Raw genomic sequence first — 27,308 nt, forward strand, 5'->3', positions numbered from 1 at the left:
TTTGTTTGATTGCAGCAAAGAGAGAGGAAAAGGAGACAGACAAGGGGAAGGGGACAAGAAGAATGTCAGAAAAAGGAGACTACAGACTTTGGGAGATTTGTGGCCACAAGCCTTTGTATCAAATCTAAAGACAAAGTCATCAGGCGACATTAAAACATCTTTTAAAAATAACATTAACATATTCTGTGGGCTCTATATGGCACAGTATTACCCTAGACATGTACACGATACTGAAACAGTTAAGCCACACTCCTACATCTATGAACAGCTTCATAGCGAACAAAGCCATGAACTTTATCTCCAAACCACATTGAGAAAACTCTCATTTTCCATTCAAATTTCTTATGCCATAACAAGGCACCTTAGCAGTTGAAATCTGGCAGATCCACATCTTACTATAGATAGTTTTTTTTTTAAATATCAAAGCAGAGGCACATTCATTTGAACTAAAACATACAGTAAATAGTTGTATATTACCACCAGATTTCCAGTCCAGTCACCACGATACGTCAATTTGCATGCTTTTGGTCTGTTTGATAACCATGATGGCAAACTATGGCATAAGAAATGGTCCAAAAACATAAAGGTGCCCATCTACAGGAATGGCTTGAGACAGTGTACTGGAGACAGCAAGGTTTTTTATTATTATTTTTGTTGGTTTTTTGTATGTTTTTGTTTTGTTATGTTTTTTGTTTTTTTTTGTGTATATTTTACAATGAAACTAACTCACAGAGGAGTCCAAAAGAAATATAATAACAACAAAATACAGAAACAGGTGGCTGATAAACTGCCAAGGGATTCGCTGCTTAGGCAGATTTATTTTGGTTTTCTTATTTGCACAGTCACACGCTCTCTCTCCAACTCATAAAAAAAGGCTCGAGCCACACTAGAGGGGATCTGTGATGCTCCCTTTTAGTCGGCCACATTGTGTTTTTTTAACACTTTTAGTCAGAACCGATAAATGCATAAGTGCACGCACACACACCAAAGTACACGTAGTTCATTCAGAGGAGGTGCAGCGAGCTAGAATGTGTGCAAAGACGGGGCGGGGCAATTAAAAAACTTCTAAAAGGGCTACTTTTCCATCTTTCAAAGTGTAGTGTAAAGTTTGACAGAGATATGGAAGAAGAACAAAGAAAATAAAAGCCTAAAAAAAATAAATAAAAAAGTTAAGAAAAGCTGTGCACACAAAGCCAATTTGTTGAGGATATAAAGAGTTCGGAAGCGAGTGTTGCTCATGCGGTGTGGATAACAAACCCAAAGTTTACTGACATGTTCCTAGGACTACTGTATATATGCATACCAGACGTTATACGGTTCTTTAACAGGTTACTTGTGTCAAAATAAAAAAGAAAAAAAAGGAACTGAAACCAACTCTACCATTAATGCAGCTGTACTTCATTAACCTCGTGACTAAATTTACATTCAAGACCCCCCCCTTCCATTTCTCCCTTCTTTCACTCAAACCGCTTCCATCTGGTAAGAGGGCTAAACAACAAAAACAACATATTTAACAAAACAAACATATAGATAATTTTACACGTAACAAAAAGGCCCCTGGAGGGCTTCAGGAGAGTTTTGACCCACCCCCTTGGCTGCTAAGCCCGTCCTTTTTGTACCCTAACAAATGACACAGGATCTAGATCAGACCTTTTCCCAATCTACCCTCCGACATTGAGGATTTGGTATTTAATTCCCCAGCATCATTTCTTGTTGATCCTTCTGATTCAGAGCCTAACTGCTTTGTGCCCATACACTTTTGTCTTCCTATAAAGAAATAAGAATGCATGAAATCCTTCCTTGTTGTGATGATTGGGCCTTTTCCTCTTTTGAAGCAAGAGGAAACAAACTACATAATACAAAGGCTGACTGGTCTTTATTCTTTCCTTTTTTAATACACAATTCAAAGAAATGAGATGAAAAAAAATGGAAGTGCAATGGTCTACCAGCCTTTATTTTTTTGTTTTCACCCAGTGGCCAGCTACATTTCCAAAGCAGCTACATATGTCTCCTTTAAGTGACCACTACGTGTCTATTTTGTGCACATAAAATATAAACTATTGCAAATGCTATACAGATCCTACAGTGCCAACTTGTCACAAAATCATCAGGTTTGTTGACATTTGGAAGGATAGTTCAGGATTTTAAAAAAGGTCATAAGTGGAAATCATCTTATGCAGCATACAACTCTCATTTGTCTTCATTTAGTACATATGCAGATTAATTGTTACCAGAGCCTGAAGCTATCGGCAAACCTATGGGGCTAAAGCTGACTTCTATTATGCAAAGAATACTGAATTCTGAGGATCGTCAAAGCGATGCTCATGAACAGCCCTTGATGAACATTTAGGTTGTCATCACATGTGCATTACTTTAGATGGTTGAAGACGAAGAAGTTGATCTTTATTCACACAGGAAATGTCGGTAGCAAGAAGTCCGCCAACAGTGATCTTCCTGTGAAACACATTCTAAGAGCAAAGCATGTAAAGCATTTGCTTTTAAAAGTAAATGTTTAAAATAAAGTAACCTAGTGTAAAAAGTAAAAAAAAAAAAAAAAAAGTACTTTCAGTGAACCCTTTTTGTCAAAAAATTATTTTAGGCGCCTTATGTTCAGATAAAATAAATAGATAATAACAAGCGAAAAGAAATGAACCCAATGCAAACATGAAAGCAGTAAAAAAAAAAAAAAAAAAAAAAAAAAGATTTTTACATAAAAACTGGAATTGGAGGTTTGAGAATTGCCAGATTGAAAGGTCAGAAAATTTCTGCGTTTTGACTGAAACTGAAACGTTTATTAGGACAGAAAAAAAATTTATTTGGTCATGGGCCCCCCACAATCAACTGTTTTAGCTTCAGCTTCAATATTTCAACTAATCTAAATTTATATGAATGAAGATACTTAGAGATGTCTACTGCAGGTAAGATATTAACAGCTTATAACCTTTAAAGAGAACCCTGTTTCAAAAATCCCAAACTGTCCCTTTAAGAAGGTCAGACAAACTCTTACTTTCATCCATTCCCACCCAACCATTCTTTTGACTTTCAAACGATTTGGATATGAGGAATCTTTTCTAAAAGCACTTCTACACACTGACCTACAGTAGCTATCCTAACAAGAGTAGGAATGCTGTGAGATTCTCACATGGAATGGTCTAGATTCAATAATCCACAAGTACTCCGAAATGCACGCACACTCATACCTGCTTCATCCAAACACTGCATGCACAAACTGTCCTATGTATATACGCGTGTACATGCTTGGGTACAGCTTTCATGGACAGTATGACAGCAGGATAACCCTGCATTTCCCGCTCCCTCGTACAAAAATACGCAGAGCCTCTTAGTGCTCCGGCTGTTTTGAGTCTCATGCCCTATCCGGACCCATACAATGCCTTCCCTGAAGATCCTCGTATAGTGGCGACTATAAAGGGAAGAAAACTGGACTAATTCTCCAAGCAACAAACACCCTGTTAGCAGTTTGTATTTCTATAATATAGATATAATAAGAGTCATAGCGGAAAATGAATCAAGCTCCAGAACGTCACACCCTACAAGAGAACAGGAGATGTAGAGTAGCAACAATAAAATAGATGGAGGGGTGACACATCACCTTAAATTTGGCCTACCCACCCTGTTTTTTAACTCCGTCTCCTGCCCTCTACACATAGTTTTGTGATGCTTAACTCTGCTCTTTGTAGAATAAAGTGTGCCAGTCAGCATGGTCCCCCTTCCCTTCACAGCTAAAAACCAAAAGGTTGTCCTCTCTGAGCTGTACACCTTATAGTGCATTTGTATCTTATTGTTTACTGCCGCTTCCATCTCTCTGCTTTTTTCCACTGCCGCTGCTTCTGTAGAGGCCAGGATTTGCAACGAGCGGGTGAGGTGCTGCACCCATGTACGGTCCAGCAGTGGCTGCGTAGTTGAAGATGGTGGGGAGGAAGGGTAGAGGCTCCACCTTATCCCCACCTGGAGCCATCATATTCAGAGTCACTGGAAGTGCTGCCAAGTTATAGGGGTAGGCTAATAGCTGGGGCCCGTAGAGCAGCTGGTAAGGGTCCGGATAAAAGGGCAGCTTGCCCAGGTCACCTCGATCAGGAACTATGACTTTCCCCAGAGGGCCAAAGGGCAAAGCTCCAGGTGGATAAGTGGACATGAGCAGGTTGTCTTCCTGCTTCTTAACAGATCTGTAGCTGTCAGGCACAATGAGGGGAAGGGGATAATCCTGGGCGGGGTAGTCAGCTGGGGTGGTGTCTCCCTGCTGTGAATCTCTGGCAAAAAAAGTGTCCTGATGATCTGGCTCAGGCTGCTGGGAGGCTCGGGGAAGAAGCAACGCATGTGCAGAAGGACGGTCAGTTGCTCCTGTGGGCAGGGTCAGCCTGTCGAGTGCTTGCGAACTGGGATGAACCTGCCGGCTGGCCTGAGCCATCAGTCCAGTAGTTGAAGGGGGCCGGCAAGGCGACTTGGGAGTTTGCCTGCGTGAACAGGCTCCATTTATAGTGGTTGGGGTAGACATATGTTGGGGTGATGCTACAGGGCTCAGAGGCTCCTCTTTAGGGACAATGAGAGAAGTTTGCTCCTGTGAAGGATGAGCAACTCTACTGATTCTCTCTTGCTCAATCTCCATGTTTCTCTTTTGTTCCCTCTGTCTCTCTAGCTCTTCTTCTGCCACCCTTTGCCTTTCAATCTCCCTCTCCCGAGCTAAAATAGAGGACATGGTCAGGTCTTGTGCTTCATTGGGCGAGGGACTCCGGGACAGGGAGTGGACTCTAAGATTTTGGAGCTGCGGTGGTTCTTTGTAACCTGTGTGTAAAATTGTACCGCTCACACTCTGCCTCTCTCTGTCAATAATGACCCCATCCCGTCTGGTGAATCCCCCCTCTGAGTTGGCAGCTGTTGTCATGGAAACAGGAGGAGCAGGAGTGGTTATTCTGGTCTGTGATGTCATAGGCACATTTGGGGAGGTGTTGGGAGATGTCACAAAGTGCAAAGGGCTGGCTATTCTGTGGATCTGACCATCTAGGCTCTTTTTAATTGCCGTGCGGTAGTCAAGACAGTCTGGTCCGTTCATGACAAGCACACTCTGGAGAGAGGAGGGTGCAGGAGGTGGGACATCAGGTTTTATGGGTGTGAGGTTAATTTGACTTTCTAATGGAGGATCTTCAGTTTGTTGTACTGGAGCTATCTCTGGAGAAATAAGTGCAGGTTGTGTCAGTTCAGGATCTTCACTGGTTTCTGGTTTCAGGAATTTGTCTTTAGGTTCACTCAGATGTTCATCATGCTGCTGTGATGTCAAACAGTCGCCATTACTCGGCAGCTCTGCTGGAGAATAGTTGATAACTGAAACAGAAAGAGAATTGGGAGTTTGTCCTTTATCGGTACCAGGATCTGTGCAAAGAGGTTCAGCAATTGCTTTAGAGGGGGTTGCCTCTAAATTGTTATCTTCTTTTTCTCTTTCAGGAGAACTACTTAAGTCATGACGTCTCATATGGCGACTTAGTGCCGATGATGTCTTGCACACTTTATGGCACTGTGGACAGGTATGTCTTGATAAGGCTCTTCTGCTCAAACGACTCGGACTAAAACTACTACCCCCAAGTCCAAGCTGTCCCTCTTTATCTTCACCAAACTTTGAGAGCTCAGGCACAGATTTAATACCAATGCCTGTCACTTGTTCACCACATTTTGTGGCCACAGAGGGAGCCTCAGTGGGCTTAGGATGTTGGGCTTTCTGGTGGTCTTCCAATTTTTCCCTTGAGGGGAAAGTGGCCCGACAGAAGAGGCATACAAACTCAAGCAGATGGCTCAGCTCGTGTTTGTCTCGCTTCCTGGGGCTTGAGAACCAGCGGCCACATGTGCCACACTCTGCTGCATTCCCATTAGTCCAAGGCCTCCTCTTTATTCCTGTGGGAGCCACTGAGGTAGACAGAGGGGGCTTTGGAGCAGGGATAGGGGGGGTTGAAACCTTGTGACAGGCCTCTTGAACCTGTTCCTCTACATCCTGTTTTTTCTCCTTTAAAGAGGAAGAAAGATTACATTTCTTTATTTCCTCTTCACTTTCCTTGTTAAGTTTGGACAGTTTCTCAGCCTCCTCAGTGGTCCTGTCCTCTCCCTCATCTTGTGATTTCTCCGTTTGTTTATTCAGAAGTCTCTTCAGCCTCTCTGCTCTCCTCTTGAGTCGAATGGAGCGCTTGTACTTGAGTTTCCTTTGCCAGTTCTTTACTCTCTGTAGATGTGCTTGGGCCTTCTTCTTAGGCTTGTAAGAGTAGTAAGGTCGCCATAAATTATCCTCTATATCATTGTCACTGTCCTGCTCCCGCACCCCCTTACGGAAGAAGTACTCCCTCACCTGATCAGGGGATTTGGGCCTTTTATTTCTGACTTCCTGCTCCTCCATCTCCTCCTGGTCCTCCTCATCGTCTCCTGCTTTCTCTCTCCTGTCTCCTTCCAGGCTGGCTCTACTCAATGAGTGGTGTTTATGGTGATGGTGGTGTGAGTGGGTTTGGCGTGGCTCCTTGACAGATGACGTTTCACTTCGTTTGATTTTTGGAGGAGAAAGGCTTTTATCTCTTTTAAGATCAGTTTCAGAGATGCTGCGCTTCACTATGGCCTCCTCACCAATGCGTACAGTTATCTGGCATAATGGCCCTGATTCTTTGGCCTGTGAGCCTCCAGATGCTGATATCACCTTTGAGATTGCACCCTTATTGTGTGATTTGCGAGATTTGTGAAATGCCTTGCCTGTCTCAGTGTCTAGTCTGCTTTTTGAGCCCTGATCAAATGCATCTGAACTGTCTCTTGACCTTTTTCTATGATTATCTGTATTATCTTTTTGCTTTTTGTTTTTTTTGGGACTTCCCTTGCCTAAAATCTGGCTGCTACTTGTTTCAGGGGATGGGCTGGTCACAGGGCTCTTCTCACTTCCAGAAGTAACCTGATTGCTATGCACAATGACTGAGGATGACACAGCTGCTCCATGAACTATGACAGACGGTTTAGTATGTCCATATGTTATAACAGAGGGCATGCTTGTTTCTGTGCCTCTATCAACTTTAAAGGTTTTGAGCTTGTTGCTATTTGACACTTTGAAACTACCTCTCTCCTGCTCTAACTCTAGAGACTCACTTTTATGTGTTCTAACTTGGGGCTCAAGTGCAAGCTCAGATACATCTGTGTGCCCAGCAGCAAGAGAAATTGGAAAGCCATCAGGGAAAGCATCTGGATCAGGCTTCAAACTCTGAGGGGGGGCTCCTGCAATGATGCTCTGCAGGTCCCCTGGGCCCAAAGCACAGCCAAGGCCAGGCAGGGAGAGGGAGGGGGTGTCAGCTGGTGGAAGTAGGAGGCCATTATGTAAGCTGTCACTATAGGTCTTGTAAGGTCTTTTCTGGGAGCGCATGGGGAGAAGGCGGTAGAGCTTGAGGGCATTTGCTCTCTGCTTATAACCCCCATTTGCGGTCTTTTCACTGGATATAAGGCTTGGATTAATCCCATGAATGGTCTTCTGGTGTGTCTTGAGATTGTAGTAGGTGGCAAAGGCATCCCAGCAGAAGATGCACTGGTATCTGCGCTCTCCTGTGTGCCACACCTCATGTTTTGTGCGATACTCCGCCAGGGCAAAGACCTTGTCGCAGTAGTGGCAAGGATATTTGCGCCGCCATGAGTGCACATTAGAATGACGCTTCAGGCTGGATAGGGTCATATAGGAACGCTCGCACACAGAGCAGAAGTAGATCACGTTGCCGTCCACAACCTTCACAAAATGGTTCTCATCTCCCGCCAGCAGCTCTGAGGCTGCTGCATCACCAGCTTGGATACGGGCCAGGAGGTTCCGCACTTTCTTCCCAGGCCGCCCTTTGCTGATGTCTGTCTGTCCCACTATCACTCCCCCTTCCACCCTTACCTCACCTTCCTCCAACGGCTCCTCTTTTGGCTGTACGGTAAGGGAGGGAGGACCCAGGCCTGGCATCCTGCAGGACGCCTCGTGGGATTGCAGTCTCTTGCTGTGGATGAAAGCTTTGCCACAGTAGCGACAGCTGAGGGCGCGGCTGCCACGATGCAGCCGCATGTGGACCGTGAGGGAGGACGCTGAGCTGAAAAGCCGATGGCACACGCCACAAATCAGCTCTGGCTTCATGCTGTCCGAAGGGGGGTAGGAGGATGAGTGAGGGGGTGCGGTTAGACCCTCAGAAGGCGGGGGAGGTGGTGGAGGTAAGGGTGGAGGAAGGTGAAGGGTGGGTGGGTGAAGACTTGGTCTGTGAGGGCTCCCTGTTTTTCCAGCTGTCCTTCCTGTAAGTTTCTCTCTCCTGTCTGCATCCACACCCCTCTGATAGGCTGACGTGCCAAGACTGAAGAGAATCTGAGCAGTCTGAGAGGGTGAAGCTGTTCCATTTGTCATTCTGTGCCTTTCATCCCACCCGTCTCCACTAAAACAGCCTCCTAAAGTCCCACTGGAAGCTCTTGGAGGTGACTTGTGAATCTGACTCTCTGGACTGAGTTTGGAGCACTTCAGAGGAGGTGGAGATTTAAGATCCTTTCTGATAAATGGAGCCATTGAAGAGGAGGAAGAGGAGGGAGAGGAGGACGGAGAGCTGTCATGTCTTGCCGGCTTAAAAGGTCTGTGTTTTACATCCATGGTGGCGTCCAGTTTCCACAGCGACCCTCTGTCTGAGCTCTTGGATGATAGACGCCGCCGTTGGGGGGAAGGGGAGGATGAGGAAGAGCTCTGACATCGGTCTGGTGAGGTCATTGACGAAGGGAGTGGGGCGGCACCAAGTGGGAAGCTTAGGGTGATTTTTGCGTTTTTAGGTCCATCATCCATATCCTCCAGCTTGTCATCCAGTGTTGTCTCTATACGATATCCAAGTCTTTTTCCCTTCATGTTTAACTGCTCGGTGTTCTCTTCCTCCTCCTCCTCAGATTGAGAGACCACACCAAGACTGTGGGCAGGTTTATTTAGTGGATCAGTCCTATTCACTGCGTACAAACTGACAGGCGGTTGTTGAACTGGGTGATGGCCACTGAGGGTCACCAACGATGGAGGTGGGGAAGACAAAGGTGACAGCTGCCGACTTTGGTGGAGTGCAGTATCCTTAGCAGCAGTGGATGAGTGGCAGACGGGAGTAAGGCAAGGATCCAGGCGTTGTTCTCTCAGATGTGGCTGAGTAAGACCCGCATGGGGGGGATCCCATACCTTCGCACTGGACACCATGACCAGTCCAAGAAATCTAGAAGAAAAACCAAAGAAAAAATAGCATTAAAAAAATGAACTATCGGGACATCTGCATTAGCAAGAATTAAAACTTTAAGACAAAACATGCATAGAAACAGCTACGTTTTTGCATATTTAAATAACCATTAGAGCTTCCCAGCATATCACAATGTCAGTGTCCACAATAAAAAAAATATCTCATAGGACTGAAATGTAATAATCGCAATTCTAGCTCTATGAGCTCAAATCTTAAATGCCGAAATAATACTCAGCCTGTTCACTGTAGTAGACACCCACACATCACAAAGATTACAGTGGCCAAGATGCTAAAGGTCACAGGAGGCTTTGAAAATACAGATGAGAAAGAGAGAAGGTAAGAAAGTAGGGATTTATCACAACTAGAATTGTTAGCCTATTTTTACCAACAATTTGTGGAAACTCAATATTTTTCATACTTAAATATTCCCATTTCCTTATTTTGTCAAAATTGAGAAAATCATCAAATCTAATTTCCCCCATTTTTTAATCCATAATTTTTGAATAGGCCCAACTAATTCTTTTACACAAGCAGTCCTGAACCTGGTGAAGCTTTTTAGGAGAAGGCAAACAAAATAGTCCATGAATTTTGAGTTTCGACTGCTCAGGCATGATGGTTGAGTCCAAAGAAGCAGAGGGTAGGGGGAAGGACTGAATGTGCAGCAGTGCTGGTTTAGATTTCAGCATGCTAAAGCCAAGCTTTCAGAAACACATTCCAGAAATCCATCTTTCTCAGGCTGTGACACAACATTCCCTTCGCCTAATTGTAAGAAGGGTAGATTTAATCATGATTTCCCCAGAATAGTATGGTAACTTAGATCTGGGACATTAGCAATCATTAAAAATAGCTCCGCTCCCTGTTTGTTGAGGCACGTGTCTTCTTAGCAGTGGCTTAAATGTGCAAGGCATGATGCTAAACATTTATTTGTGAAGGTGGAGAAAAGGACAGAGGGAAAGAGGCAAAGGAGGCACAGTGGCTTGTGTGATCTAAATGCTCACCAGACTGCTATTATCTCTTTTCTTATCCAAACTCCATCTTAGTGAAACAGCTTTGCTACAATTTCCCAAAAGAAGCTGCACACACACATAAGACATGTCAGTCTTCTATTGTTGTTTGAAGAGGGTGCATGCTTTCGGGTGAGCGGATCACAGAGTAAACAGACAATATAAGGCCCATAATGATGCGACTAGAATAAAAATCCACAGTCATGCTTTTCTGCCTTCATTTTGAAGCAGCCAATCTGCCAGGAAGGCAGGCTGCTGTAAAATTCCACAGGCAGAAACTAGGTCAGCCCTGTTATTGCAGAGCAGAGAGCTGTGGGGAGAGACAGGCTGAGGATGAAGGAGAGTGCAATGGTGACAGAGAGAGAAGGAGTGTGAGGGTAAGAGAGGGAACAGACCGGAGGAAATGAAGCAGGAACAGCCGGACTCAGCGCGCACCATCAGACAGACTGGAGCCCGTGTAAACACTGACGTGAGCTGCACAAACATGCTTTGAACATACACTCTTGCATAGCGACTTTCCTAAAGTTCTCATATGCGTTGAACTTTTTCACATTTCCTAACATTAAAGCAACAGGTATATGTCATGTTGTGATCTCGAGCGACAGACCAATGCACAGCAGAGCATCATTATGAAATGAAGAGAAAATGCAAATGAAAATCCTGCCATTCTTCTGTTAAATCTGAAAATAAGGGGTTAACTTTCACACAACCCACTGACTTTGTAAACCCACTTTTTGCTGCTATGGAAGCTGCAAGTATTTGGAGGTGTGTCTCGACCAGCCGTGCAAAATGAGTCCCTGAAAACGTTTCCCTTTCCTCTTTGCAAAGCAGCTTACGCTCGGTCAGGTTTGATGAGGACAAGGGCAGAGTTATTATTTGCCAAAACTATCTGTTTGCCTATAGCGCCTCCCCACCCTTCACCTTCCTACAACAGGAAAACCTTATGGGTCATTTTGAAGTAAGCTTAGGATTTTCTTTGTTTTTGTGAGAGAGGATGGTAAATCCAACATGTAGTTGTCTTTTTTTTTTTTTTTCCCAGGGGGTTGGGGTGGGGGGTCTAAAATTGGTGGATTTGGACCCCCTTATTGCAATGTTTGCTGAGGTCAATATACCAAAATAAGATTTTAGGGTCAGAAGGGAGAAAATACAAAGAGTACAAGAAAAAAAGGTCAAACAACGACATGGAGAGGACGACAACAAGAAAAAGGGACATGAAGGGAAGGGAACAAGTAAAAAGACCGGTATAAAGTATATATATGTATAAAGGGAGAAAAATTAAGTGGAAAAATGTGGAATAGGAAGAGAGGGACAAAATGTTCATCAAATAATGCATGTGCATTCTGTTGGTTTGTCTGTATCTATGTAATTCAATTATTCTTTTGTGTGTTGTCTTCTTATTTCAGAGGGCCCAATGCCTGCCTTCGCCTTGGGCCCAAAATTTCTTCAGAACGCCACTGGATGGAAGGGCTCTATGAATGGCTGCTTTTAAATTTGTATATTCTTAATTGGATTTAGCTTTGGACTTTCTTGCAGGTGAAGATGCTTTGATGTCAATGTTTCCATTGTTGTTTGGGATGAAGACCATGCTGGAAGGTTAACCTTTACAGCTATCTAAAGAATTTTCAGCTTCCAACATGTTTTCTCGTCCAGTATTGCCTTTTATTTATTTGCAAATGCTCATCAATTTTCCTGTTCCAACTAAAAAAAAAAAAAAAATTCCCAAAGCATGATGCTGCCATTACCACGTTTCCCTCTGCTTCTGCAAATCATACAATGTATCAAATAGGCAAAATACTCAATAATGTTTCTGTCTGACCACATTACCTACTTTTACGTGCCTGTTGTGTGCTACATCTTGAAAAAGTCCTAGTGTCAAGATGCTGATTATGTTCTAGAACAGAGGTCTTCAAAAGCGGGTCCGCGACCCCTTGGGGGTCAAAGGAGGTACTGCATGGGGGTTGCAAAAGTTTTGGTTGATTAGACTTTTTTAATATTTCCCCCTGCAATTTCCACTAGTTGAAATGTCTTTAAATACACATTAACATGAATTCAACACACTGTAGTAAACAGATAAATGGAGGCAGAAGATGTCTTTCAATCATCAATGCACATATTCAGCGATACACAGGAGCTCTTTCAAGCTGGACACCGTTTCATTCACAACACCTGTCCCATCAACCAGGAATCAGAATCAGAAATACTTTAATAATCCCAGGGAGAAATTACTTTCGTTACATGACTCCATCTGTAATAGAGGGACTATAGGACCAGTTTGATATAACACAATTTCACACAATATATATAAGTAGGGGGTCCCCGCTCCATCTTGACATCAGTTTGGGGGTGCTTGGCCTGGAAAACGTTGAAGACCCCTGTTCTAGCAAAGTGATGCGGATAGGGTTTTCATATTTATGGAAAACAATTAGATAATTATTATCAAAGTGTTGAATAATAAGACCAGAACTGCCATTTTCTCAATACTGTGAAGTCCACTTTTTTGCCGTTGTACCGTTTGCTATCAAATCTTTAGATCATGGATTGATTCACTTGAAACTTTTCCATCAGTACGCAGTGTTCTTCAGTCTGTTTGTTTGTTTAGCATTAAATCTCTATTTAAAATCTAAATTTTACAGAAATGTTGCTATTATATTTTAATGTCATTCCCAACTGGCAAACAATATTTACCATTAAATTATTTCGGAACATATTTGGTTGCATAGATCAGAAAACAAATGCACACAACAATTTTTGGGTTCTTCTATGAAATTTTAAAAGACATATCTAAACTTCTTTCCACCTCATCATTTATGCCTTTCCTAATTAAACAACAGGCTCTTTTGCAAAATGATATTCAAAGCCCAGAGGTGAATCCAAGTGCAGCTCGAGCTGCTACTGGTGGGCACTGAAACGATGTCAACAGGGACAAAGAAAAACAAAAGCATCTTTTGATATAATAAAGTAAATAAACCAGTTCATGTCTATTCAAGATCCGAGCCGAAAATAGAACAGACGGCCAATCCTGTTTGTTCAGGCCTTCTGCCACATTTTGCTGCTCCGTTTTGATACAGGCCTTTATTGTCACTCGCATTTGCTGTGCAATAGATGTCATGCAGGAAATCCCTTATGGCAAGTGCCAGCTTGCTACAAGTAGGCGGACACACTGCGAGACAGAGCTGATGCTAAAAATTTCACCATCTCATCTGATGCATGTTCCATGGACAGGAAAATGCGCACAACGCCCCCCTTTTATTCCCCTTTATCTTCTTGTGACGCACATAGCCCGGTAGAGGCAGAGGCTGCACGACACGCCGTCTCGCTCAGAGATGGAGCTTTGAGATCATGCGCGTATGCATAGAATTGTGTGGCAAACTATTTTTGAAAACTGCCTCATCTGTGAAAACAGGCAGGCACAGGCATCGGGGTGCATCCATCCGCTTATCCGCCTCACGGACAAAGCATAAATGCAACTATGAGAACTGAGAGGCAATCGACAAAAAAGAAACCAAAAAAACAACTACCCTGGCTCCAAACCTCAAATGCAGAAGGATGTTCTGCAAAAAAACCCCCAAAACATTGGTCTGTTGGTCTATGTAGAGTGCATCAATTTAGGCTTGTGGTAATGCAGAACCGCAGAGTAGCTGCTAAGATTATGCAGGACAAATTAAAACCAAGACTCCTTGCACCGTACAAAACACATTCTGTTCATTATGACAGAGACCTAAAACTAACAGCTAGACAGCCTCACTTTTAGGATGATTTTAATTTTTTATTTTTTTGTCAAACAAATGAACTAACATTTAACCGAATGACAAAATGAATTTTTAACATAAAAAAAAAAAACAACTGTTTATTTATATATAACAAATCCTGCTTTAATTTGGGGGTTAATTCAAAACAAACAGCTTATAACTCTACTGGAGGAAACTATCATTTAGACAGCCTGTCACCAGGAGCGCCATCTCTGAGCTTGCATAACAGAAGGCCGGACGACAGAGGAGCTTGGCTGCTACATCAAGTCGAGGCCTTGAACCAGACGTTGAGCAATCTGTTTATTCCTCGCTGAAACTCGTACTGGTGTCGACAGACAAATAGCAGTATTTCCTGCCCTTTTTCCCTTAAAAGAAACCATCTAGAGCTCAAACCACAAACAATTACTTTTTTTCTGACTTCAAAGATTTTTAACACAATGGTATGAATGCAGAAAAATAAAAATGATTCCAAACAGTGAATAGGATAACAATAATTTGGAAAAGATGTCTGAATTTATTGCTGAGGTTTAAAAAAAAAAAAAGGGGAAAAAAAACAATGCTTTCAGTTGTTTTTTGGGGGGATGGGGATTGGTCTACATTCGATACTATTTTGTCCAGTGAGAGGTTCAGACTTGCAGAAGGAAAGTATGTCAACTTAGGGAAAGGGAAAAATGCTGCTTTCAAAATATCTTCCATTCATAAAAAATGTTGGACTGACGCAGGGGTAGAGCCTCAGTCCTTGACGCAGCCCTCCCGGATGACACTATCTTTGTATATTGTCTTTTTTAAGCTGGAGTATGAAATAAACTATTTTTCATTTAAAAAAAAGGAAGCACCGTTAATCAAAAATAAAGATATCCATCTGTCAGTCTTAACTTAGCTCATCAAGCAGCATCTTTTCAAAATAGTCAGACAAGTTTAAAGAAACAGTAAGAAATAGACTAACAAGTCAGTGCAGCTTTTAAGGCCAATATATGAGGAATTAAAGTTTGAGTTTGAGCAGGATATTAATCAGCCCTCCTCCTCATTACATTTCACTGCAATGGTGTTGACTGCCATGACCTCTGTGACCCTTTGAATGTGAGTTTAACACAACATAATATGGAAAACCCATTCTGTGTGCCAGGAAACATCACATTCCCAGTATCCACCAAATCAGCTTTTCATGCAGTTTCCTGCAGCCATGAGCTAAAACACCTGCACTAGGATGCTTCTTTGCTTTCAGCCTATCTGTCGATGACAAAACGGAATGAGCAGCATGAGATAATGCAGGTCTTCTGGAGCATTTTTCTGTCCAGAGCACAGTGCTCTGCTGACTGTGCCATCTTGCAGCATAACCCAATCCAAGGTCAAATTCTGCGAGGAAACCGTAAGCCGGGCATACACAGTATGATTTTCTTGCCCTTTTCGGGACAATTCTCCGGTCGTGTTAGAATTATTTTGATTGTACGTCCTGTGTTGTGAGGTATACAGGGGGTAACAAGGGCAGATTAGCGTCTCACAACCACCTCCCGATCAGGAATCGTAAGGTTAGGGAAAATCGAACATGTTTGAAATTCAGTCGGCCGTCGTGAAATGTTCGTTGACAAATCCTGGCGTTGAAGCAGAGTTACGAGCCAATTTACCAGAACCTCCAGCACTGCGTATGTGCAAACAAGGTAGTTCTTCTTCTTCTTCCAGATTGAGGAGTCCGACGTGTGGTTTTTGGTTGTGCAGTATGAGCAGGTAGATTGCATCAGAGTCGCACAGTGTGAGAACATGCATCGTGAGCTGTGAACTTTTAAACCCTGCTGTTTCGTCGTACAGTTTGAGTTGTAGCTGCGTGCAACGATTAAAAAAATTGCACAGTGTATGCCCGGCTTAAGTGAGCTCAATCTCATGGCATTGGCAACAGTGTGGGTTTTCACTAGGCCTTGAAATTAAGGCTTGCATTTGAGTTGCCAATCACTTCTTGTAAAATATTATTTTTATTCTTAAGAGCATGTTGTTCATGCTTTGTCCTCATTCCTGCTTAATGCTAATAAAAGTAACAGGGCCTTATCTTCATCTGCCTGGCAGGTATAACTTGCCTTTAAACTGCAGTAAGAAAACCTAGAACTTCCCTTAGTCCCTGAGAAACAATCACAGTTAAGCTTGGGTACAATTTGGAGGTGTGGGTGCTTCTCTAAAGCTGGAAGATCTACTCCAGTAGGAAGTGCATACGATTTTTTTATGTGAAAGTGACTTTATTGTGACAGTTTATTCATGGGTATATGTGGTTAATGGATTGTTTATAGCAACTTTTTACGTATACCCTTTTGCTTCCAGCAATAGGAGTAAGGAGAGGCCATCCGGAACGCAGAGCAACACACTAACCTACAATGTTGGTTAGCAGGAGTGGTCCTCCTGTAAACTCTGTGAGGTACAGCTCACACCATCGGGCCCTTTTGAATGGATACACTGGCACTGCTGTTGGTTATGCTTCATTCAAGACCCCAGCATATGTTACTACTACGATAATAAACAAACAACCATGGTCTCCTTATGGGACTTCTATGTACACTTAAAACAGACAGGGAACTCTAACACACTTTATCACTCTTGAGGGGAACCCACTACACTCCTAATTTGCACCAGAAGACCTCTTCAAGAGCTTGCAAAGACCATCCAGGCACTGGCTCATTTAAAGCACTCTATCAGGTGTGAAACGGATCACATACATCTAAACCTGTTTTGTTTTTTCTTATCCAATTTGAGACTGCAGAACAGAAATAAAACAGAATTTTTTTCTATTTACTTCAGTTCAAGCTGTTTTCCAAATTTAAGTACGTAAAACCCTAACCCCACCTCTTCAAAACTAAGCTTATTAAAGTGATAGAGCCAAAAAAAGAGACTGACCCTGGTTTAGAAGACTGTCATGTGGTAAACACTATTTATAGCTGCATCCAATCCTTATTAATGCCACAATCATAGAAGTACTTATTTGTCTAAAGTCTACCGGTAATTTCTCACCGCTTTGCATTACAGCTAGATCTCATGTAGTTTTAAAGTGTCCATCTTTTCACCTGCAGACTGACTAAGGTCTACTAAATAATGACCTCGCTAAACTGCTTGTTGGAGGTCTCTGTTCGGACACCGAATTTTACTTTTATCCAGCCGACTGATGAGCATTTTAGGTTATGTGAGATCAAGGCAGTTGACTAAAGAAATGAAAGCCAGCATGTTGGGATTGCGCCCTTTCATCCTGAACCCTCTAAACCAGGTAACATCCTTGTCTAAACCAGACTGAAAGTTTCCAGTAATGAGAACACGTCTGACACAAACAATCACCTGCTGTGAGCTGAATATGGAAAGAAATACAACTTCAGACGGTATCTGAGCTTGATTCTTTTGACAACAGCCAAACTGTGAACACACCTGAAATGTCAGTAAGTGTCTGTCTGGGTAGAGAAAGCTGCAGGGAAACGCTGCAGCAGGTCAGAGTATGTCTTTCTTTTCAACCTTGTTTTCACGGTTATTTCTGCTTTAAGATTTTTGAAGAGTTAAATTTTATAATGGATGAAACGTATGACGGTGTCATCTGGAGTGTGTGAGGTGTTAAGGAGAGTGTCTTGAATGTGCCAGTTGGGGAGGGCCTCTGTGTTTTTTGGTGAGTGGCGTTATGGTCAAGGGAGGAGCTGGATAGAGCAGCCAGAAGGACTCAACAATCGAGGCAGCAGTTGGTGTGTGAGACGAGGGGGTGGGGGGGGCACATTGTTAGCCGCAACAGCCACTGAACTCTGCGCAACCCCCGGCCAAGGGTGCGTGGTGGAGCCAGCCAGATGGGGCAGAGAGCAGGGAGGAGGTAAGGGGAAGTTGATGTGGCTCATGGAGTGGATGCAATGATTGAGGAAGCATGACTCGTTGGGGTGACGCCGAAAACACGTCCATCTCATCTTCAAAATGCTTGATTTCCTCAACTTTCACAGTCCTCAGCATAATCAGCCATGCCCTCACTTCACTTACCATCACACATGACCGCGTATTTAGAAGTGAACGCACCGAGCTCCGCTAGCTCCCATGAAAATCCTCATATTTGATCTCACCGCAACTCAATTTTGGGAGGCGTTTGGGGCACTCTACAGGCGAAAGATGGAACCACTCCCATTAAAAGTGGCGCAACACCTGGGACCTATTTAAGGCACTTTCTTTCTAGAACATTTTCACACGTTCAGTCTCCAGAAAGTGGTGTGAAGTCCCTGTGGGAGTCTGAATTTTAAAACAACAGAGATATGCCTCAGCAGAGATGCTCCAATGAATTTATCCTTGGTCGACTATGATTTGTGAACTGGTAAGCTGTTTGTTTTTCTATGGATTTAATTATTCCTAACTAGCTCTCACTTAATTCTGAGAATATAAATGCTTTTACCAGCTTTGTGACCTCATCTGAACTTTGAAGGTTTCATTTAATTAAGATATTAGGAAAAGTTTAATTTTGCCTTAATGCGTAAGTACTAAAGAAATCCTTCAATTCCTTCACTTTTTTATTGGATTTAAAACATTTACTTATATAAAAAGTCCTGAAACACATTTTGTTATTCTGTGTGTATTGAGTTGTAATCACCAAGAACTGGAACTATTATGCCTGTTCTAAAAAAAAAAACGGAAAAAAAAATAAAATACACACACACACAAAAAAAAACAAAAAACGCTTTTTTTTTTTTTCAAAACTTAGAACAAGTAACAGTAAGGATTAAAAATGAAACTAAACTAAACCGACCTTTATGCTGCTTTTTTTAGTTTATTAAAAGTCAGATGAAGCTTAAGACCTGTATTTATGCAGGGACATTTTAGATGACAAGGTAATGAAAAGGGGGGATCAATTTAGACATAAAACTGCAATTATCAACAAAAAAGGCTTTTTTTCATTAATTCAAAGGATTTCTATCTTTCTCAGTGATCCTAATGGAGATCAAACATGTTGTCTTTAATACTTTTACTTCCTTTTTATAGTGGAGCCCTCCTTGCCATCACCCTAATCTTTAGTCTGCTCCATCACGTTAATTGAAACTCCAAAACTAAGGGATTCATTTTAACATCAATCTGCAAAGTGGAGGAATAAAGTTGTGCTTCTCTGTATGCTTTGATGCATAAATGTGAATACTTTTGTAATTTACTCAACTCTATCAAGGAAGTAGTGACACATTTCATCTCTTTTATGTGATATTTCTTAGGAGTAAAATCAGAAACAGCTCAAGAAGGGATAAGAAGCTTGAACCTCACAGGAAATGGAAAAATTATATCATCGGGGGGGAAAAACTGATATACACCGTGGATTTTCAGACTTAGCAAAGCTTATGGTTGCAGTGATCGCCAGGAAATGCAGGAAAGTAAAGCAAAGCAAAGCGCTGCTGCAGCTTCCTGAACATTGCACATCGTATTTAATAAGAAAAACTTTTAAAGCTGGTCAAAACTGCATCAAGGGCATTTTTTTTAGCAGCTGTAAGACAGGTGTCTACATCGCTCTCAAATTAATAATCTTTCTAAAAGGGCTGTTTTGAAACTTCAAAAAAAGTTAGAAACAACTCTCCCTATTGGCTGACCTGTGACCCTCCACGCTCTGCAGCAGCGTGCATCACATTTTCCATAGGTTGAGCACTGAGGCTTGACTTGGCATCCATGGAAACCTGGAATGTGGAGAAGCTGGCAGCAGATGCTGTGTTGTTTTGGAAAAGGAGGGTCTGGGCTGCAGCAGGGACATCAATGTGCCCTCTGCTGCTCCATGCAAGAGAAAACAAACCAGCGGAAAACACGAGGCTGGTCAAAATGGAGGACAGAACCGGACCCAGTCGGCTTAGCGGCTACGGTTATCTCTATTTCACATATAACTTCACATGATGCTTCCAGACAGAGGTGGGAATCTGCTTTTTAAAACCTGCCATCATATTTAATGCCTCCTCTGGTGTTTACACCCCACAGACCCCCCCACACAACCCCACCCACTCCTCCTCTCCCACCTTTGGTGAAACACAAACGCACGAGAGGATTTCGACAAATTAAAAGTTTCATCGCAGTCTGAAAAGGAGCCTTGAAAAAGAGCTGCGTGGTGCGTCAGCAGGGGAGGATGACGGAGACGAGGCCTGTTACTGGCATTACGCACGCACAAACCCACGGACGGAGCCAGCAGAGACGCACATACACGCTCCAACACACACACACACTGCATAGACACGCACGAGTAAATTAAAAACCTTTTTCCTCTTCTTCATGCACGGAGCAGAGCCACCAGAACAGCAGCGGTGGAGTGAAGCAGAAAAAAAGATAATAAAAAACAAAACAAAAAAAATATATATATAAACAAACAACCAGGAAAACAAGCAATTTCAGCCTCTCCTCCTCTTATTCTCCATGTCTGTCTCTCAGGAAGGCGAGCATAGAGGAGAACCTACCTCGGAAAACCTCCTGCTGCATTTTTGCTGCGATGTGTTCTCTCCCTTACACTCTCTCTCCCTCTCTCTCCCCCCTTGGACTGTTAGTGCGCACGCCCGCTCACTGTGTGCGTGTTTGAGAGAGAGGGAGAGGCGGTGTGCACACACATACAGGCAGCAGTGTGTGATTCTCACACTCGAACTTGCTTGCTCTCCTTCACTCACTCCCATTTTTGCTTTTTTTTGGTCTTTTTTCTTCTCTCACACCAGTTCTCGACTCCTTAAAAAGAGGAGTTCTTACTGGTTTTGCTCTATTTTTCTAAAAAGAAAATATCAAGTGAATCCTCAACCCATATAAACACCCTCAACTGTCTCCCCACCTCCTCTGAATCCAATCTTTTTATTTGGAAGTGTTGTTCACTCTCTCCAAGACACACACACACACACAGATACTTTATATACACAAAGCCCAGGGATAGGGAGAGGGAGGGAGAGGCAGACAGAGTGGGAGAGCAAGCAAGCAAGAGGACGCCATTTAAGCAGTTTGCTACGAGCACTGCAAGTCCCCAAAATGGCTGAAAACAAACAGGAACCACGCCAACTCTAAAAAACCTGGGCACCAAGGACGGACGGATGGAGGGACGGGAGGACGGAGAGGGGAGTGAGAGAGGAGTGAGCTGGAGGGACAGCGGGGAAGTGAGACAGTGGGAGAGCGCAAACTGGCCCGCAGTCACATGGTGGGAGAGAGAGCTGAAGCCAGTAAAGTTGAGGGGAAAATGGAGGTGATACAGGGCCGCCACTGCTGTCTAGCGATGGGTTTCAATCAACTTTAGGGTACCTATTACCGTCACGTTACAATAGGAAGGTGGAAATCGATGTCACAACGACATCCTGACTCTATACCCTGCTGGGATGGGGGTCAAACACCTTAAAAGGTAACTCCAAAGACTTCAGGATAGTCGAAAACACAAACGCTTTAGATGTTTAGAATGCAATGAAGTCATGGGACAACCATTGAGAAGTCAGTCAGAAAATGGGAGGGGCTGACCGCCCTAAAGATGGTGTGAAACTGCAAGTAAGGATGTTTTAGATGAACACTTCTCACAGTCCCAGAACAGGGGTTGACGGTTTGAACGGCAGCAGATCTGTCGGAATCTGACAAAATGTTTATTTCGGGTAAATCTGGTGATCTTTGACTGACTGAGGACAATTCCTTTCTGCCACAGAAATCGACAGGTGTTCAGACAGACTACAGTTAAAAACAATCTCTGATTATTGCTCTCATTGGCGTTAAGGTTAAGTAACTGAACTTGTCTGAATGGGTTGGTCTTTGCGTTACAGTCTACATTTTTAGATATGCTTTAAAATAAGGGGTTTGGTGTATTGCTTGAACCCTGCTTTAAAGTGCTACTCATCGTTATCTATACCTCTCTGCTGTGTCCCTTGGTCCGAATGACTTTCAAAGAACAGATGGGTTTATACTGAGATTAAACCGCACACCCGACTTACTAATTAAGGGGCAAATGGTAGTTCTAGTTGTAGTTAGAGGTTTCAGAATAAAGGCAAATGAACACAAGCGCACAACACCCAATTAAGGTTCTTATTTGTAGCAGGTTTTCCAACATTTGTATGATTTTTCTTCCACCTTACAGTGATACAGCATAATAAACGATAAGGACCATCATCTTTATTGGTCAGAAGACCAGCAGTTGTATCAGATTAAATTGTTGCTTTGCAATGATTGCCCTAACCTACTGGCAGGTTACAGTGAAAAAATTTTCAAATTACGTTCAATCCATCAGAGGGAGAAACTAGCCCAGGTTGCAGAATTGGGGTCAAACAGGCTTCAGGCTCATGTCTTTCCTCAACACATGTGCTATTTTGCAGTCATGCATCCCAACAGAGAGCTGAACGTTATGTTTTCAAAGGCTTTAGAAGCCCGCTCCCACAACATATTTTACATCTCTATCAAAGCATTAGTAGCGGTATCTGGGGCAGCTGGTTTTGAAGTGTAAAATCAGTGGAATTCCCATTTCAAAGAGAGACAGGGGAAAAGTTGGACCTATGTGAACAGAAACTGAGGGCGCTCATTGACAGTCCATGCCCCCGGCTAAAAGGGTTCAAGTGTTGCCAGAGACAAAGCTGGCCAATTAAATGCTTTTAAAGTTACCTGGGGCCAGACTGGAACTACAGGGATACCATTAGTTTGGGTATTTTTTCCAACGCTGCTACTCAAACACATCATCTGGGCTCTTAAAACCATTGATCGTCTCTAATTCGTATGTAGAGGGTACTGCCTTGAATCCAGTATGAGCCCCTCAACCCCTGGAGGGTTACATTTTGTTTCTGCCCTGACAGGAGGAGGATGAAAAGTCCCGTTCCAGTGGAAGAAAGTCTGAGTCCTGTTTTGCTACATGACCATCATACTTCCCGCTGTCCCTCTGAGTGGTGACCGCCCGGTCTACACCGCCCCCCCCTCCCTCTAGCTCCAACGCTCACACAAGCACACCAAGTGAACCTTGACGCCAACAAACCAACCGCCCTCCCCTCCATGGCCTTTCCCTCTCTCCCTCTCTTTCATCACTCTATCTCAGCGTCTTTGTGCGCTGCCATACTTGTCTCCATGGGAACGCTCCGGGACTGGGTGTTGTTCTTGTGACCTCTCTGGCTAACGGAGTTGGACAAACTTTTTTCCCCTCCTGCTACTTCCATCCTCTTTCGTGCACTCTTGCACGTCTTCAAAGTATGTCCAGCGGCGTGTGTTTGTGTGAGAACATGAAAACTGGACGTGAAGTTATAAAAAAAAAAAGACAAAGGAAAGAGAGCCCTTCTGTATGAGACACAAACTGCCCGTTGGCAAAAAAAAACAATGTGTGTGTGCGAGCAAGGCAGTCACCCAGTGCACGCATGTGTTACGGCATTGTTCTGTGGCCACAGCCGGTCGCCAGCTTCGTACTGAGAGACACCCCCTGTCTTCCACATACGCCTATTCATGGCTGTTCGGCCGAACCTGATCCCAGCTTTTCATGCTGCGCCATAAAGCGAGCCATCTTGGTGTAGATTCTGAGCAAATTATCTCATCAACACTTCCTTGAACCAAAAAAAAAAAACGACTTTTAATGAGTGCTTGTTGATTTTAATTGACTTGAACAACTTCAAAAGAAGCACACAAGCATTACCAGTTGAATTATGCAGTTCTATTAGGCTTTGGGTGTTTTTTTTTTTTGCCCAATGGTCTAACAGGTGGATGCTTATCCAAGCATCAAAGACAAAAAGAAGAAAACATATATACTAGACGCGCAACCCAATATCAACTCTGCCTAACCCGCAATGGATAAGGTATCAACAATGGATGGATGTTTATTCGTATTAATACACCGAACAGCAGTAGCTGTATAGATTTTAAATACAAAAAAAACAAAAAACTACTAGAACGCGTCATTCATGGTAGGTTTATTTTTCTGTCTTACCTCACCTTTTACAACTTCTCATCAAGTGGAATTATTTTGATTACGATGGTTGGATAAATTATAGGTTGCAGGTTTAAATTTTTACCAGACGAAGCCTTTGCTTTTCATAGCAACATCTACAGTTGATTTCTGTGTTCACTGGAGGGGAAAAGCAGGGACAGATAGGGAGAGTTAAATTTAGCTTTGAGACTGTTCATCTTACATCCCTGGTTGTACCTTGCATTTATTGTAGGGTATTTTCAATGTTTATCAAAAAGACAAGTACAAATCAGGTTATTATGTAAAATCCAACATCATTCAGATGCCTTAAAGTTCTATTGGGATTCTTGAACTTTAAATAAACTTTGTGACAAACTTTTCTAGCCTGATGGAGTTAAGCTAAGGTTGGCGCTCAGCCCCAGTTTTTTAATTGTGATGTTTTGTTTGTTTGTTTTTTGTGTAAAATTTACTGGAAGCCCTCCCCCCAAATTTTTACATGAGTCGGTTTCCATGGAGTCTGAACATCAACAGGTTGACGGACATTACTGCTAACCAAAGAGCTATGCTGGTGTTTTTTTTAAATCAAATTAAGCTTAAGAGTAAATAAAATCTGGAAAATGTATCAGCTTCACCTGAACCACCTGCAAAATCCATCGTTCATCTCCAGCCAATTAACTTCGGGGCCGCTTATTCAAGCATACCTTGATTCTCAGCATCAGTCTTCTGCCAGAGCCAGAGCGCAAAATAACTTATGTTGTTTATGTCTTTATCTGCTTCTGTCTCCTCAAACCCAACTGGCCTCGGTAGATGGCCGCTTACACTGGTTCTGCTAGAAGTTTCTTCCAGTTTAAAGGGAGTTTTCCTCTCCACTGTCGCTACAAGCATGCTCAGTGTGAAGGATTCAAGAGAGTCAACGAGTCCTCCCGAAAAGCTGATTTTTTTATCTTTATAAATAAATATAATATTTTCCTTTTTTCTTTTTCTTTTCAGCTTTTCTCTATGTGAGTCTCTCCAGGTTGAACTGTTTTTTTCGATTTGGCATAGAAAAATGAGCTATGTGCTGTATCCCTTCCTCTAATAGTAATCTTATCTTCTTATATTCTTATAGCTGAACAATTTTATTTATTTTGTTAACATTTCCTTGATTTTATCCTTTTAAAATTAAAAGCTTGCTTTGTATCTTATCATATCTATTTCACTTTATTATGTTAGGGAAGTGTTATTGTAGGGTCATTATGTATTTCACTTCATTTTACTTTTAATGCGGTTATTGATGTGGGTAGCAAAGTAGCAAAGTTAGGACACTATAAAATAATTTTTTGGTCTGAATATTAGCATTTTGTTTTAACATGTTCCCTGCGACAGACTGGCAACAGCTGGAGGTAGGCACCAGCACCCTTTGCAACTATGCTTGGGATAAGCATGACGGAAAATGGATGGATGTTCACCATTTATACGTAGAAATATAACGATGTTGCAATGCAAAAAAATCTGAGAAGTGCCTATAAAAGGTCTGATGATGTTTGAAGAAGACGATATGTTGTTTGCAGGTTTACCAAGTCCAACTGTCAATTGTTTTCTCCAAAAATAACAAGGCAGCACTGAATTTGCATTTAAATAAAACAGAAACAAATTTTGTCAGGGTGAAGTGAAATCTCATGGATGTCTAATGTGTGAAAGAACTACGTTTTAAGCATGAGGTTCATTGACATTTGCACATAAACCGAGACTCCATCTGGTGTGCTCAATAATGCTGTGATTCAGGCCTGAAATCTGGCCTGCACTGATCACCAAACTTGGCTTCGTGCTTCCGGGAACAACAGCTGCATGAGTCAGATGTCTTGCATTAGATGAAGTTCACCTTCTAAGTCAGTTTCACTAAATGAACAGGCACACCTGCAGTTAGACTGTGCTGTTAAAGTGCAAAAAAAAAGCCTATGTCTGATAAATCTGATGCTTCACTAGAGGTGGAAAAATATAAGCTGCAGCAAAGGAACCATTAGAAAAATTGCATAAATATTGTATTTCTTCTTACTTTCAGGTTGTGTCCTTCCTTTCATGGATAGTTGCGTGAAGAAATCCAGAGGCATAGCTAAATGTTGATAAACATCGCCAGTCATCAGAAGGAAAGGATGACTAACCTACACGCCAGCTGACTTGGCTTGAGATCAAGGTGGGGTTGCAAACAACGCTTGAGTTCAGATATCACCGGCTTCTTAAAGAGGAAGCTGTGGCTTTACAAAGCAGCCAACTCTGCCTCTGCACACAGGAACACAGGCACAGAGACGCAGCTATTTTTTTTATACCATTACAAAAACAGCATCAGGGTTGTTTACTTTTGGAGTTCCACATGAAACTAAAATAAAGTGGTGTTTAATCCCACAGCATTGTCTTACAGACACAGAGGTGGTGTATAGAAGGAAACCAACTCTCAGCAGACAGTGGGAGAGATGAGCGTGCTGGAGCATGCCTTCTACTAATACTTCTCTGTTTACAGAGGCGTATATCAGGGCTGCAGCATAACCAGACAATCTGTGCAACCGATCCATCAGGGAGGACTCTCAATGCAGAATCAAGATTTCAAATAATATAGTTATAGGTAAAGTGTTTTCATTACCAGCTACATAGTTTTAACCAAAGCATAGGAGAAACTTCTGATTCCACTATTGGTCTGGAAATATTTTTATGTTACAGATTTATTTAAAGTTGAGTAACTTTAATGTTCTGTAAGAGTTGCTATTTAAAAGTCAGCAACTCATTCACAGATTGTAATAGTAAGATTAATCTATACATCTTAGATTACATCATTTGATCAAAACCATCTGGATTTTAACTGCATGTATAAAACCAATAAACATTTTTTTCTGGAGACATTTACTGTAAAATTAATAATTATTTCCAGTTTAAAAGCATAATTTTACACTGAAAGAAAATCAGTCATTTAATGATAGTGCATTTACGCACATGTTAACCATTAGTGCATTTATGGGCACCCCCACTGTTTTTGTTGTGTCATTTTACCAATACAACACCAGTTGTTCTTAAGCTCTACCATCTCTCAAAGTTGGAATGAACCTAAAGAGGGATCAGCCTCTCCAGATCATCCAGTCAAAATCCATCTGGCATGTTCTCTTATACTTTCGCTCTTAGACTATTATTCTGCTGGAAGACTGAAATACATCTTTCTGTTCTCTGTCAGAGTCCATCAGTTGGTTTTATTAAATAGAAAAAAATCCTGCTATTTCAAACAGTTCATAATTTTATGCATAATAAAATGGTTGACAAGGCCTTTAAAAGAGAAGTTTATCTTTTACTTGTTTTCTTCTCCTCTCATCCTCCACACAGTGGTTGGTGACAACATAAAACAGGGCCCTTATCCAGCCTACTGGCCGGTAGCTAAACGAATTGCCCTCTGTTCCTTATATTATACTTATACCCAGGAAGACATTAAAGGATTACTGAGTAAAGAATCCTGGAT

General features: G+C 42.4%; 1 protein-coding gene across 4 annotated transcripts; it reads right to left on the reverse strand.

The window, feature by feature from the left end:
- Nucleotides 1-702: 702 nt before the first annotated feature.
- LOC107087767 lies at nucleotides 703-25,889 on the reverse strand. Of its 4 annotated transcripts, none has more exons than XM_015379506.1 (2): nucleotides 25,866-25,889; nucleotides 703-9,221 (listed from the first exon to the last, which is right to left on the reverse strand). In XM_015379506.1, exon 2 carries the CDS (start codon nucleotides 9,203-9,205, stop codon nucleotides 3,797-3,799), a length of 5,409 nt encoding a protein of 1,802 aa, XP_015234992.1. In that variant the 5' UTR covers nucleotides 9,206-9,221; nucleotides 25,866-25,889; the 3' UTR covers nucleotides 703-3,796. The 4 variants fall into 4 exon arrangements, with proteins under 4 accessions (XP_015234992.1, XP_015234989.1, XP_015234990.1 ...); XM_015379503.1 differs by lacking the exon at nucleotides 25,866-25,889 and adding an exon at nucleotides 20,403-20,522; XM_015379504.1 differs by lacking the exon at nucleotides 25,866-25,889 and adding an exon at nucleotides 20,205-20,356.
- Nucleotides 25,890-27,308: the final 1,419 nt, after the last annotated feature.

The sequence above is a fragment of the Cyprinodon variegatus genome, unplaced genomic scaffold, assembly GCF_000732505.1.
Source record: "Cyprinodon variegatus isolate N-32 unplaced genomic scaffold, C_variegatus-1.0 Scaffold193, whole genome shotgun sequence".
NCBI lineage: Eukaryota > Metazoa > Chordata > Actinopteri > Cyprinodontiformes > Cyprinodontidae > Cyprinodon > Cyprinodon variegatus.

Excerpts from the sequence above, each read along its gene's own strand:
- LOC107087767 (XM_015379506.1), bottom strand. The coding sequence starts at position 9,205 with ATGGTGTCCAGTGCGAAGGTATGGGATCCCCCCCATGCGGGTCTTACT.